Source organism: Rhinopithecus bieti, unplaced genomic scaffold, assembly GCF_001698545.2.
Source record: "Rhinopithecus bieti isolate Rb0 unplaced genomic scaffold, ASM169854v2 scaffold_65, whole genome shotgun sequence".
In the NCBI taxonomy this organism is placed as follows: Eukaryota; Metazoa; Chordata; class Mammalia; order Primates; family Cercopithecidae; genus Rhinopithecus; species Rhinopithecus bieti.
Window position 1 is genome coordinate 6,393,770 of NW_016803344.1, and position 15,417 is coordinate 6,409,186.

General features: G+C 41.4%; 1 protein-coding gene across 2 annotated transcripts in view; it reads right to left on the reverse strand.

Moving 5' to 3' along the window:
• TRPC4AP (transient receptor potential cation channel subfamily C member 4 associated protein) overlaps positions 1 to 15,417 on the reverse strand; it is a 70,357-nt gene that overhangs the window by 24,684 nt on the left and 30,256 nt on the right. For both annotated transcript variants that reach the window (XM_017878910.1, XM_017878899.1), the window contains exon 6: positions 8,643 to 8,828. In XM_017878910.1, coding sequence (XP_017734399.1) covers positions 8,643 to 8,828 — 186 coding nt within the window. The remainder of the gene's footprint in view (positions 1 to 8,642; positions 8,829 to 15,417) is intronic.

Here is a 15,417-nt window from a genome sequence, read left to right on the forward strand (position 1 = left end):
CATCTCAAAAAAAAAAAAAAAAAGAGAGAGAGAATCTAACTTACTCTATCCTACAGACTTGGAACTACTTTTCCCAGCCATGTTATGTTAAAATCACAACCCTGGAAGACGACAAGCTGCTGAATGAAGCGTGACTGAGACACAGCATGGCACGGTAGTTACGAGCAGAGACCCTGAAGCCAAACTACTGGGTTTGAACCCCAATCACTAACTGGGTGGTCTTCAGTAAATCAGTGGACCTCTCATGCTTCAGTATCCATCCTCCTTTGTAAAACAGCAATACTGACAACCATACCCACCCTTTAACGTTGTAAGGAGTAGAGGAATATATTGAAGGCGCCTGAAACAATGCCTGAAGTAAGCAACATACAATTAGAAACTAAATATAAGTTCTCAGAAAACTGAGTTTATCTGCTAACGCTTGCTTGCTACTTTGTATTCTTCTTTTTCATCTCCAAGCTTTTAATGGGAACTAAACAGGCAGGAGACAAAGACTCAGGAAAATTTACTGGAGAAATTTTAATTTAAGAGATTCCATCTACTCATATTTATTCTCCTGTACCTTGGGCAAAAAACTATAGTTACTCAATTTCCATGTTAGGACTCCTTGGCCCAGCTTCCAGAACAGTTAAGTGTCGGCTAATCTGCAAAGTGAACCTGAAGAACTATCACGCAGAATCCTGCCTCTGTCATACACTGCTGTGTGACCTTGCATGCTTGGTATCCTCAGCACCCAGCCCATGGTGCTCTAGGGAGTCCTGCAGGAAGGATGTTTATGGAAGCAGTGGGCACAGTGTGGGGCACACAAGTCCTACTGAGAAACGAACATCTACGAAGCAAGAGACAGGGCAGCTTGACGCCTCTCCAAGTCACCACCAACTTTTGGTGCCTGGCTTGTACAGGCCTGACAGACTTTCTGGGATATTTTCCAGAAACAGTCTCCAAAGCAATGGAGAGCTTAGCAACAAGGACAGTCCCAAGGATGAGGATGGGAAAACCAGCTCACGAGGCCTGTGCTTCCCTCTGAGTCTCTTCAGCTCTACCACGCCGATTGGAGTGGTCACCACTCTCTCTGTCTGCACTGCACTCCGTTTTCTGCGGGCATGCACACTCATTTGTTGTCTTTTTTTTAACAGCTTGGAGGTACAATTCACATATCATGCAATTCATCCATTTAATTAACCATATCATGATTTTTAGGATATTCATAGAGTTGTGCAGCCATTACCACAATCAATTTTAGAGTATCTTCATCACCCCCCAAAATCAGCCTTGTACTCACTACCAGTCACTTCCTATTTCCCACCAAACCCCTTAGCTCTAGGCAACCATGAAACTATTTTCCATCTCTAGGTAATTGCCTATTCAGGACATTTCATATTAATGCACTCATGCAATATGCCGTCTTTTGTGACGCTTCTTTCACCTAGTACAATGTTTTCAGGGTTTATCTATGCCGTGGCACTGATCAGCATTCCCTTTTTTTAACTGCTGAATAACACCCGCTGGTATAAATACGCCACATTCTGGCTTGGCACAGTGGCTCACGCCTGTGATTCCAGCACTCTGGGAGACCAAGACGGGAAGATCGTTTGAGCGCAGGAGTTTGAGACCAGCTTGGGTAACACAGCAAGACCCTGTCTCTTTTTATTACAAAAAATAAAAAAATTAGCTGGGCGTGGTGGCGTGCACCTGTGTTTCCAGCTACTCAGGAGGCTGAGGTGTGAGGATGGCTGAGCCTGGGAGGTCAGGGCTGCAATGAGTGCAATGAGCTGTGATCACACCACCGCACTGTAGCCTAGGCGAGCTGTGATCACACCACCGCACTGTAGCCTAGGCGACAAAGCAAGACCCTGTCTCCAAAAAAAATAAATACATAAGAATATACCATATCCTGTTTATTCATTCATCGGGTGACAGTCATTTGCGTTGTTTCCATTATTTTGGCTGTTATGAATATGCTGTGATGAATATTCCTGAAAAAGTTTTTGAGTAACATGTATTTTCATTTATCTTGGGTATATACCTGGGAGTAGGATTTCTGGGCCCTATGACATAACTGTATGTTAACCTTCTGAGGAACTGCTAGACTGTTTTCTAAAGTGGCTGCACTATTCTACATGTCCACTAATAGTGAATGTGGGTTCTGATTTCTCCCTATTCTTGCCAACCCTTATTATCTACCTTTTTTGACAACCATTTGAGTGAGTCATTGTGGGGTTTGTTTTTTCCTCTATCACCTAGACTGAAGTGCAGTGGCAGGACCACAGCTCACTGCAGCCTTGAACTCTGGACCCAAACAATCCTCCCACCTCAGACTCCCAAGTTGCCAGGACTACTATGGGCACATGCCACCATGCCTGGCTAACCAAAAAACATTTTTTTTTTTTTTTTGTAGAGATGAGGTCTTGCTCTGTTGTTCGAGCTGCTCTTGGACAATCTTCCTGCCTTGGCCTCCCAAAGTGTTAGGATTACGGTGCCAGCCACTGTGCCGTGCCTCACTGTGGTTTTGATTTGCATTTCCCTGATGGCTAATGATGGTGAACATTTTTCACGTGCTTAATAATTATTTGTATATCTTCTTTGGAGAAATGTCTATTCAGATCCTTTGTCTATATTTTGAAATGGGTTGTCTTTTTATTATTGAGTTATGGGAGTTCTTTATACATTCTAGATACAAATCCCTTATTAGATATATGATTTGCAAAAATGTCCCAACCCTGTATTCCCCACAAAAACATTCTTCCATGCTGTGTGTTCTCTTTTCACTTTCCTGATAGTGTTTTCTGAAGAACAACAAGTTTTAACTTCGATGAAGTCCAATCTATTATTTATTTGCCTGGTTGCTTGTGCTTCAGATGTCACTGTGTATGGCATCTAAACTGTTAAATCCAAGGTCATGAAGCTTTATCCTTATGTTTTCTTCTAAGGGTTTTGTAAGTTTAGCTCTTTTATTTAGGTCTTTGACCCTTTTAATTTTGTATATGACATGAGGCAGGGGATCTAACTTCATTCTTTTGCATGTGGACATCAAATGGTCCCAGTACCATTTGTTGAAAAGACTACTACTGTTTCCACCAATGAATGGTCTTGGTACCTGTTGAAAATCAATTGATCATAATAAGCATGAGGCTTTATTTCTGAACTCTCAACTCTGATCAGTATGTCTATCCTCAGGCCGGCAGCACAGTGTCGATTGCAGCTTTGTAGTAAGTTTTCAAGTCAGGACATGAGTTCTCTTAGGTTTTTTTTTTTTTTAAGACAGAGTCTCGCTGTCACCCAGGCTGGAGTACAGTGGCATGATCACAGGTTACTGCAGCCTCAAACTCCTGAGCTCAAGCTAACCTCCCACCTCAGCCTCTTGAGTAGCTGGGACTATAAGTGGGTGCCACGAGGCTTGGCTATTTTTTAAATTTTTTGGAGACGGGGTCTCGCTATATTACCCACACTGGTCTCAAACTCCTGAGGCCAAGTGATCCTCCAGCCTCAGCCTCCCAAAGTGCTGGGATTATAGGCATGAGTCACTGTACCCGGCCTAGTTCAAGACTGTTTTTGTTCATCTGAGTCTCTCGCATTTCTACATGAATTTTAGGATCAGCCAGTCCATTTTTGCAAAGTAGTCAGCTGAGAGTTCTGACAGAAACTGTGTTGAATCTGCAAGGCTGACCTGTAGATGAGTAATGGGAATACTGTTAACAATATTAATCTTCTGATTCAAAGACAAGGGATGTCTTTACATTTATTTAGGGTTTAATTTTTCAATGATGTTTTAGAATTTTCAGAGTATAAGTTTTACACTTAAGTTGCTAAGTATTTTATTTTTTTGATCCTATTGTAAATAAAATTTTTTTTTTTTTTTTTGAGACGGAGTCTCGCTCTGTCACCCGGACTGGAGTGCAGTGGCCGGATCTCAGCTCACTGCAAGCTCCGCCTCCCGGGTTTACGCCATTCTCCTGCCTCAGCCTCCCGAGTAGCTGGGACTACAGGCGCCAGCCACCTCGCCCGGCTAGCTTTTTGTATTTTTTAGTAGAGATGGGGTTTCACCGTGTTAGCCAGGATGGTCTCGAACTCCTGACCTCGTGATCCGCCCGTCTCGGCCTCCCAAAGTGCTGGGATTACAGGCTTGAGCCACCGCGCCCGGCCAATAAAATTTTCTTAATTTCATTTTTGGTTTGTTGATTGCTACTGTATAGAAATACTACTCATTTTTTAACATTAGCCATTCTGAACCTTTGTTGAACCTGTTTATTAGTTTATTGGTTTCTATAGTAGGTTCCTTAGGTTTTTCTACATATAAGATCATCCCATCTGTGAAGAGTTTCACTACTTTTCTAATTTGTATGCCTTTAATTTCTTTTTCTTGCCTAACTGCCCTAGCCAGAACCTCCGATACAATGCTGAAGAGAAGCGGCAACAGCACTGCCACTTCCAGAAACAATCAGGAACTCTTGGTCCTGATCTTAGTGGGAGAAGCTTTCCATTTTTTGCCATTAGGTATGATGTTAGCCATGGGTTTCTGTAGATGCCCTTTAACAGGTTGAAGAAGTTCTCTCCTGAGTTTTTGTTTTTACCAGAAGGGGTGTTGGATTTTGTCAAATGCTTTTATGGAAACGATCATGTGATTTTTGTCCTTTATTCTATGAATACAGTGTATTACATAAACTGATTTTCAAACGTTGAACCAAATTTACATAAATCCATTTGGTCATGGTATACAATCCTTGTATGTTGCTATCCTTGGTGTGCTAAGTATTTTGTTGAGGATTTTTGCACCTATAATCATAAGAGATACTGGTCTTGTGATGTCTTTATCTGGTTTTGGTATCATGATAATATGATCTCAAAGAACAAGCTGGGAACTGTTCCTTCCTCTTTTATTTTCTATTAGAGTCTGGAAAGTATTGGTGTGAATTCTTGAAACACTTGGTAGAATTAACCAGTGAAGCCACGTGGGCCAGGACTTTTCTTTGTGAGCAGTTTTTCATTATTTATTCAATCTTGTTGCTACAGTTCTTTCAGGTTTTCTATTTCTTCCTGAGTTAGCTGCGGTAGTTTGTGTCTTTTAACTGGCTCATTTCATCCAGGTTATTTAGTTTATTGGCTTACATGGTTTATAGTATTCTCTTAGAGTCCTTTTACTTTCTTAAGGTTGGTTGTAATGTACCTTCTTTCATTTCTAATTTAGTAATTTGAGCCTTTCTTTTTTGGTCAGTGTGGCTAAAAGTTTGTCAACTTTGTTGATCTTTTTAAAGATTACCTTTAAAAAAATCATCTTTGGTTTTGTAGATTTTCTCTATTGTTTTTCTATTCTCTATCTCACCAGTTTTCACTCTAATCCTATTAATTCCTTTTCCTCTTGAGATGTTTGTTTTTTTCCCAATGACTTAAGGTAGACGTTTAGGCAATTTAGATTTATTTAAAAATGTAGGCATTTATAGCTCTAAAGTTCCCTCTAAGTACACTTTAGCTGCATCCCCTAAGTTTACTATATAGTGTCATTTTCATTTCTCTCAAAATATTTCCGTGGTTTTTTTTTTGGAGACAGAATCTTGCTGTCACCCAGGCTGTGGTGTGATCTCAGCTCACGGCAACCTCCGCTTCCAGGGTTCAAGCGATTTTCCCGCCTGGACCTCCTGACCTTAAGCGACCCACCTCCTTGGTCTCCCAAAGGTCTGGGATTATAGGCGTGAGCCACCGTGCCCAGCCTCAAGATATATCCTAATTTTGCTTGTGATTTCCTGTTTGACCCACTGGTTATTTAGAAGTATACTGCTTAATTTTATTAATTTCCCAAGTTTCTGTTATTTATTTGTAACTCACCCCACTGGGATTTGAGGACACACTTTTGTAAATTTTAATCCTTTTAAATTTGCTGAACTTTTTTAACAGCCTAGCATATGGTCTATCCTGGAGAATGTTCACGTGCACTTGAGAAGAATGTGCATGCTGTAGTAGCTGGGTGGAGTGGTCTACAGTGCTGTTAGTCCTTGTTGGTATACAGTATTTTAAGTCTTCTGTTTTCCTGTTGATCTTCTGCTTAGTTTTATCCATTATTAAAAGTAGTATGTTAAGGCCTCCAGCTGTTGTTTTTGAACTATTGCTTTCTTCCAATCTGCTAGTTTTGCTTCACGTATTTTGGGGGGGTTGTTTTTAGATGCATACGTGTTTATAACTGTTATATCTTCTCGATGGTTTCACCGTTATTATAAAATATCCCTATTTTGCTCTGATAATAGTTTTTATTTTAAAGTCTCTCCAGCTCTTTTGGCTGGGTGGTGGTGGCTCACACCTGTAATCCCAGCACTTTGGGAGGCCAAGGCAGGCGGACCACCTGAGGCCATTTGAGACCAACCTGGCCAACATGGTGAAACCCCATCTCTACTAAAACACACACAAAATGAGCCGGCCATAGGCTCCACGCCTGTAATCCCAACTACTTGGGAGGCTGAGGCACGAGAATCGCTTGAACCTGGGAGGTGGAGGTTGCAGTCAGCTGATCGTGCCATTGCACTCCAGCCTGGGCAACAGAGTGAGACTCTGTCTCTCCAACTTTTTAAAAGTACAGCCTCTCCAGCTTTCTTGTGGATGCTGCCTGCATGATACATCTTTTTCTGTCCTTTACTGCCCTATTTTATCTTTGAATTGAAAGTGTGTTTTCTGTAGGCTGCATATAACTGGATCTTGTTTTCTGATCCAATATAACAATCTGTCTTTTAAATGGTTAAATCGATTTGCATTTAATGTTACTATTGATAAAGCTGGACTTACTTCTGCCATTTTTTTGTTTTCTGTAGTCTTGTGTGTTTTTTTGTTCCTCAAAAAAAATTTTTTTTAAATCTGAAAAATATTAAGATGTATGTGGTAAGCAACTTTTTATTTTTTTCCTGATATGGAGTTTCACTCTTGTTATTCAGGCTGGAGTGCAATGATGCCATTTTGGCTCCCCACAACCTCTGCCTCCCGGGTTCAAGCGATTCTCCTACCTCAGCCTCCTGAGTAGCTGGGATTACAGGCATGTGCCACCACGCCCGGCTAATTTTGTATTTTAGTAGAGATGGGGTTTCTCCATGTTGGTCAGGCTGGTCTCGAACTCCCGACCTCAGGTGATCCGCCCGCCTTGGCCTCCCAAAGTGTTGGGATTACAGGTGTGAGCTACTGCACCCAGCCGGCAACTTCTAAGAAAGTTAACTTGGGAAATACAGTGAAGAAATAATTGAAGGAGATATAATGTTATACTAGAAAATATTAATCAAAAGAAACATGAAAGCTTTCCGCCTCTTCTGGTATCACATCCAGCTGTTAGGCTCTATTAACTGCTGTCTGAATTCTCGACTGTTTTTGACAATGCCCTGGAGTATACACTGCTCCCACGTATAAATAAATTTAATTAATTTAATTAAAAAATTAATTCAATTAAATTCAGGAAGGGGTGATTTTTGAAATTGAGCTTTGTTCTGACCTTAGGAGAGTTCTTCTCAGCTATCTCCTTCCCTGGTTCTCTGGTGAACTAGCTGGCCTGTGCATCACCTTGTTCTTAATTAAGAAGAGGTACCTGGCCGGGCATAGTGGCTCATGCCTACAAACCTGGCACTCTGGGAGGCCAAAGAGGGTGGATCACCTGAGGCCAGGAGTTTGAGACCAGCCTGGCCAACATGGCAAAATCTCTATTCAATAAAAGAGAAAACATAAAAAATAAAAGAGTAAAAAGAAGAGAGACCTTTTATTATTTGCTTACCATCAAAATCTCCTCAGATATGAACTTCCCTAGACTCTGTTCTTACTAACTGCTTTTCTCTGTGGGCAAATTCTCAGAGCAGGGTCAGTAGCCTCTAGTCTTCTGGGCTTGCCTTTCCCAGTGTAAAACCTCTGTACATGAGCAAGCAAGCTTAGGCAAAGGTGATCACAGCCATAGAATTCTTGGCCTGAAGTATGCGAGATAGAGTTTCCACACCGTGAGTGCAGTACGGAGTTGGGTGGAGGAAGGAAGCCTCTGACCTCTTTGCCATACTTACCGAGAACTTAGCCTTTTCAATTTGGAGCTGGAGGGAAGAAGAAAAGCTGGTGGCCTCCCACTCCCAGTGAGATACCTATTCCTTGTTTAGGAGCTGAGAATTCCTGGGTTTGTGTATTCTGAACCTGCTGGCCAGAATCAAATGCTTTAGGGGTGGGCACCTAACCAAAGACAGGCCAGAGTTATTTACCAGGAAGCTGCAGCTGAGACTGGGAGTCTTCTTATTTAATAGGCAGTCTTCTGCCTAGTCCCATCAAGGGGACCAGGAAAAGATAGGGCACAGTAAGACAGAAGACTAAGAAACATTGTAGAAAGAAAAAGAGATGAGGAGAGAAGTTTCTAGGTTCCTAAGAATGCTCTGGTTACTGGTTCTTATCAGTCCCTGAGACACAGCTGTCTCAGGTATGCAACAAAGCCCTTCTCCCTGAAATCAAGTCCACTTTGGGGAGTTCAATGAGGTTTCTGTAACCAGCTATCAAAAGAGTCTTAATAGTCGTGGTCTAGAATTGCCTCGAGGAAAATTCTACTTTGAGCAAATCTCCAATTAATCCTCCATGGAAAGCAGAGCAAGAATGGTCCCAGGTGCCCATGGAAAAGCTCCCAATCACTCAGGGGACCCATCCTCCCATACCTTGATTGTGCTCTGACTCTTCATTGGCCACTCGCATCAGGGCATCTAGCACCAAAGCATTGTCTAGCCATGTGTACCATTCCTCCAACTCCTGAAGGAAGCTGGCTGTGCCCGTTGACTCTGACACCTTTCGAGTCGCCAGTTTGCAAAGCCGCTCAACAAAGCCAGGGATGCTGAGAAGGGCCGCTGACAGGGAAAGAACAAACGAGGAAATTTTCAAAACAGAGACCAGCAAAACTACCCCTAAAGCCCTAACAAACAATCTGCATGATAGGAATAATTCTTACTCTGATAGTAGCTAAAGCTACTCTTTTAAAATGAAATGTCAAGCCAAGGTAAATAGTAATTATGTTATAGGCATAAGCTTAACTTTTAACAGGTACAGGGAAACAGTCTTTTTAATCTACTGGGAATGTACATCGGAATAATCTTAATGCCTTAAATTTGTGTGTCTTTGAGCCAAGAGGTCAATTTCTGGGGATTTACCATAGGGAAATAACCAGTCATATTACAAGAGAATATCTGTGTAAGGAGGTTCACTGATGTGGTTTCTGTAACAGCAAAAAGGTGAAGATAACTAAATGTTCACCAATAGCTGATTAATTAAATACAATGATACATTTATACAATGGAATACTGCAGAGACACTAAGAATGACACATACATCTTTATACAGTGACTCAAAATAGCTGTTTACTTGTTAAAGAGAGTAAATTAAACAATATGAGTTTAATTAAGTTCATTTTCTTCAAAAATTTAAATATTCACTTCTTTAAAATACACAAATAAGGAATGAAAACATATATACCAAGGGATTTGCTGTGGCTGTTCCTGAGGAGGAGAGAATATAAACATTTCTCTTAAAATTACTCATCTACAGTTTCTAATTCTCTTATAACATTTACTGGCAGGATGAAGATAAACATGTTTTTAAGGTAAAGAAAAAAACTGAATAATCACCCAATTTTTCTTTCTACCAGTCTCATTTTATTCACAATGAGTGAGGTGGAAACTCTGATCGGCATAGTAGAACATCATAAACTTCGGAGGCAGGGAGATCCAGATTCAAATCCTGACTCTGTCATTTAACCTTCTTTAAAATGAGACTAATGCCTGTTCATGTTTGCCTGAATATGTATTAAATCTCTCTGGAAGGACAGAAAAGAAGCCAAGAGCAGTGGCTGCCACAGTAAACAGCTATAAGATGGAAATAGCCAAAATGTCCATCAAGTGGAAAAGGGAATTAAGGTCACTGGGAATAACAGTGGAATGGAAACTTTTCAATAAACACTTTTGAATCCGCAGATTTTTTGGAACCATGTGAATATTACACCTAATTAAAAAATAATAAATGACTAGATATTTCAGGATATCAAGGGATTACCATTAATTTTTGATATGATGACAGAGTTACGAAAAGTCATTATCTTGTAAAAACACTGAAATATATGCAGGTGAAATTATGCAATGTGTGTCTGGGGTTTACTTCAAAATAACCCAAGGTGAAGTAGGGAATAGTAAATGGGAGTAGAGATAAAGTAAGACAGGCTTGAACTCCTGGACTCGAACTATCCACCCACCGTGGCCTCCCAAAGTGCTGGAATTACAGACTTAAACCACTGCTCATGGCCGTTTTTTTTTTTTTTTTTTTTAATAAATGATTTTTAAAGATTTTTTTATATTGACAAGGCTGAGCGCAGTGGCTCATGCCTGTAATCCTAGCACTTTGGGAGGCCAAAGTGGGTGGATCACTTGAAGCTAGGAGTTCAAGACCAGCCTGGTCAACATGGTGAACTCCGTCTCTACCAATAATACAAAAATCAGCCAGGCGTGGTATCGTGCGCCTGTAGTCCCAGCTACTCAGGAGGCTGAGGCATGAGAATTGTTTGAACCTGGGATGCAGAGGTTGCAGTGAGCCGAGATCGCACCACTATACTCCAGTGTGGGCAAGAGTGATACTCTATCTCAACACACACACACACCCTCCCTATAAATTAGTGAGTGGCTATGAGATGACGTTTGACCTTACTTATACTACATTAAGGTTCCTCAAAAAGTCAAACATAAAATTACCATATGACCCAGCAATTTCACTCTTAAATATATACCCCAAAGAACTGAAAACAGGTGCGCACACAAATATGTGTACACACACATTCATAGCAGCACTATAAGATGAAAACATCCCAAATGTCCGTTAACTTAAGGGATAAACAAACTGTGGTATCTACATATGATGACTATTATTCAGCCATATAAAGGAATGAAGTACTGACATGATACAACATGAATGAACCTCAAAAACATTATGCCAAGTGAAAGAAACCAGATTCAGAAGGCTATATGCTATATGATTCTGTTCAGTCATGCACGGCATTAACGCTGTTGCGGTCAATGACAGACCACGTAGAAGACGGTGGTCCCATCAGATTGTAATACTGTATTTTTACTATAACTTTTTTCTATGTTTAGATACACAAATACCATTATGGTACAAGTGCCTACGGTATGTAGTATAGAAACATGCTGTACAGGTTTGCAGCCTAAGTGTATCATGGGCCACACCAGCTAGGTTTGTGCAAGTATACCCTATGACATTCACACAATGACAAAATTGCCTCACTGCATTTCTCAGAAGGATAGAGATTACTAAGTGACACATGACTGTATATGAAGTAATCTGAATAGGTAAATCCACAGAGAAAAAAGCATAACGGTGGTTGCCAGCGGTTGGAGAGAAGGCGTAATGGCAAGTAGCTGCTTAATGTGTATGGAGTTTCCTTTTGGGGTGATGAAAACGTGCAACTAGATAGAGGTGGTAGCTGCACAACACTGTAAATGTATGAAATGCCGCTGAGTTGTTCACTTTAAAATGGCTAATTTTATGTTATGTGACTTCCATCTCCATAAAATAATTATGCAGAAATAGATATCTGTTTGAGACACCATTTTTTTTTTTTTTACGTATCAGCTTGGCAAATATAAAAAAGTTTGATAATGCTCTGTACTGGGAAGGCTACAGGCAACAGGGTGGGAAGATGAACAAGTAATTTCTTTGGAAGGCGAATTTGCCAACACTTATCGATTTCCATTAATGAGGGACTAATTAAATTATGGTATGCCCGTATAATAAAATACTATATAATTACAAAAAGGAATCATACAATTCTATATATGCTAGAGTATAATTTTTAGCAAGGTAAGTTTAATAAAAGAGACAGAGCAGTGCTTATTTTATATTACCTATTTACATTACCATCTGTACAAACAGGAAGGAGTCAATCTCTGTCTCTCTCCCTCTTTCCCCCATCCATGATTGGGCATGGATAGAGTATCTCTGGAGGGATGTTTAAGAAACTGGTAAAAGTCACCACAGGGAGGGGGACAAACTCTCTGCTGTACTTCTTGTACCATTTAAAAAAAATCTTAGGTGTATATTATTTTTTCTAAAAACAAATAAATAGGCTGGGTGTGGTGGCTCACGCCTGTAATCCCAGCACTTTGGGAGGTCGAGGTGGGTGGATCACCTGAGGTTGGGAGTTCAAGACCAGCCTGGCCAACATGGCGAAACCCCTTTTCTACTAAAAACACAAAAACATGAGTCGGGCGTGGTGGCCCATGCCTGTAGTCCCAGCTACTTGGGAGGCTGAGGCACGAGAATCGCTTGAACCAGAAAGCGGAGGATGCAGTAAGCCGAGATTGTGCCACTACACTCCAGCCTGGGTGACATAGCCAGACTCAGTCTCAAAACAAAACAAAACAAAGCAAAAAAAACAAAAAAGAAATAAAAAGTTTGTATTCTACATGAAAATCTTCACAAAGCTGGATTTTTATTCTTATACTTCTGTTCTCAGCAAAAATAGCTCCCGCTGCTTGACCTGCTCCTCTCAGGACAGCATGTAGGAGCTAGTCTTCCCCATTCCTGCACACAGAAGTCGGACTTCCCACCCCAGATTCTTGAGCTGTTGAGAGTCACTCACCTCCTGAAAAGCTAACGAAAGCTACAGACTGTCTCCCCGGAAAGAAATTCGCTGGACCAATCATACCTAGCAATTCACATACAATCTCATGGGCTGACACCCCAGCGTATCCAGTCCTTGTAATTCTCACAGCTTTAGCAGTAGCTACCACACCTGGCTGGTTAATGGTAAACTGACAACTAAATCACTCACAACTCCTGGGAATTTCTGCAGAAGCAGGCCTCTTCTCTCCTCTCACTGCTGAAACATCAGTATTCCCCACACACTCCGGTAGTTTCCCCTCCTGCTTTCCAGCTTCATGTGCTGCATAATTCGGCCCCTCTCAGCTAAGTGTCACTTATAAATTGACAATTATCTAGCCTATAGCTTCATTTGCATCTCTGCTAAAAATCTTGAAAGATGTTACTTTCCCCCAGAAGGAAACCAGTTGTTCTCTTCTGAATCGACAGAAGGAATCAACAGAAGGTAGTTCTGAGAATCTCAAAAAAGACTCAAAAAATAATGATTTATGCCATCTTTCTAGAGGTCAGATAATTTACATTAGATAATTACATGTAAATTATCTGAGCTCCAGGAAGATGGCATAAATCATTATTTTTGCTGGGCAAGAAAATGACCTCACAGCCACAGTTTATTAAAACGATATGAAAACTTTTGGCAACATCCTACATATTTCAGCTTTCCATACAGTTATGGACTATATCCCTCCAGCCCCTGTAAATTCATATATTGAAGCTCTAGCCCCAAATATGACTGCGTTTTGAGATAGGCCCTTTAGGGAGTGTGGTGGTGTGACGGTTAATTTTAGCTGTCAATTTGACTATACTGTGGGATGCCAAAGTGGCTGGCATAGCACTGTTTCTGGGCGTGTCTGTGACGGTGATTCCAGAAGAGATTGGTGTATGAGTCTGTGAACTAAGGGAAAATCTGCCCTCAATGTGGGCAGGCACCATCCAATTGGCAGGGGAGCAGTGGGAGGCGATGGAGGAAAACAAAAAGGGATTCTCGCCCTTCTGGAGCGGGAAGTTTTTCTCCTACTGCTCTTGGATATCAGACTCCAGGATCTTAGGCTTTTGGTCTCTGAGACTTGCACCAGCAGTCTCCGGGGTCCTCCAGCCAGGGAGCTACACCATCAGCTTTCCTGGTTCTAAGTTTTCTGGACTTGGACTGAGCCATGCTAACGGCTTCTCAGGTTCTCCAGCTTGCACACGGCTTCTCTTTTATTTTATTTATTTCTTTTTGGAGATGGAGTTTTACTCGTTGCCCAGGCTGTAGTGCAATGGCACAATCTCGGCTCACTGCAACCTCCGCCTCCTGGGTTCAAGCAATTCTCCTGCCTCAGCCTTGCAAGTAGCTGGGAGTACCGGCATGTCACCACGACTGACTAATTTTTGTTGCAGATGGCTCATCATGGGACTCCTCTGCCTCTGTGATTGTGTGAGCCAATTCCCCTAACAAATCTCCCCTCATAAATCCTACTGCTTCTGTCTCCAGATCTGGAGATTGCTGCCTAATACAGGGAGGTAATTAAGGTTAAATGAGGTTACAAGTGTGGGGCCCTAAACAGAGAGGACTGGTGTCCTTCTAAGAAGAGGAAGAGACACCAGAGATCTCTGTCTCTCCTCACTGACGCAAAGGAAAAGTCATATGTGGATACAACAAAAACGTGGCCTTCTACAAGCCAGGAAGAAAGGCCTCACCAGGAACCAATCCTGACAGCACCTTGATCTTGGACTTCTAGCCTCCAGAACTGTGAGAAAAATCAATGTCCGTTAGTTAAGTCACCTAGTCTATGGTATCTTGTTACGGCAGCTCAAGCTGACTGACACACACATCTGAGATTAAAGGCATTCGCTACTGGAGTGCAATTCAAGAATGACAACATTCAGAGGACTAAGACTTTTCTCACCCACTCATGATTTAATTATGTCCACCGGCTTGGCCTTCCCAGGGCATTCGAATGGAGAAAATCATGTGGGTAAGGGAATGGAGTAGGAATTACCGTCAGAGTCGGGAGGGGTCAGACCCTGTACAACCTCATGTGTGGAACCTACAACATTTAAGCTTTATTCCAAAAGCTACAAGCAGAATCACATATAGACTGTCTACTACGTTAGTCACACAGGTATGAAAGTGAATCTAGGTATTTTAGAGAGACTTAAAAAAAAAAACTCCCAAATAAAAAAAACAAAACAAAACTGAGCTTTGGGTTCTCAGTTAATCAAAAAAGCCCAGCTGACCAGAACAATTCATTCCTCAAGAATAATGGGTAATGCTGGTTTTACTTAAGTCAGTTTACAAATAGGCATATGAAGGCAATCAATACTAACAAGATCAAAATCATCTGCCAGAACAGATTCCTTAAATGGGAAACTAAAAGATGCAAGTTACTTAGTGCCTCGGCATACACAGCTATCCCATACAGAACCTTTCTAGCCCTCAGTTTCCTCACATGTGCAATGGGGATACTAATCTCTATTCCACAGGGCACTTGAAGGATTAAATAAAATCACTTATAGGTAAAGCAGTTAGCTCAGTGTTTGCCATGTATCAGGAGCTTAGCAAGTATTACCTTTTGTCAATGTATATGGAGGTGTGTACACCAGCTCTGAGGTATAATTCAGTTATAATGAAAGTCACATATTTTTTTTTTTTTTTTTTGAGACGGAGTCTCGCTCTGCCGCCCAGGCTGGAGTGCAGTGGCCTGATCTCAGCTCACTGCAAGCTCCACCTCCCGGGTTTATGCCATTCTCCTGCCTCAGCCTCCCGAGTAGCTGGGACTATAGGCACCCGCC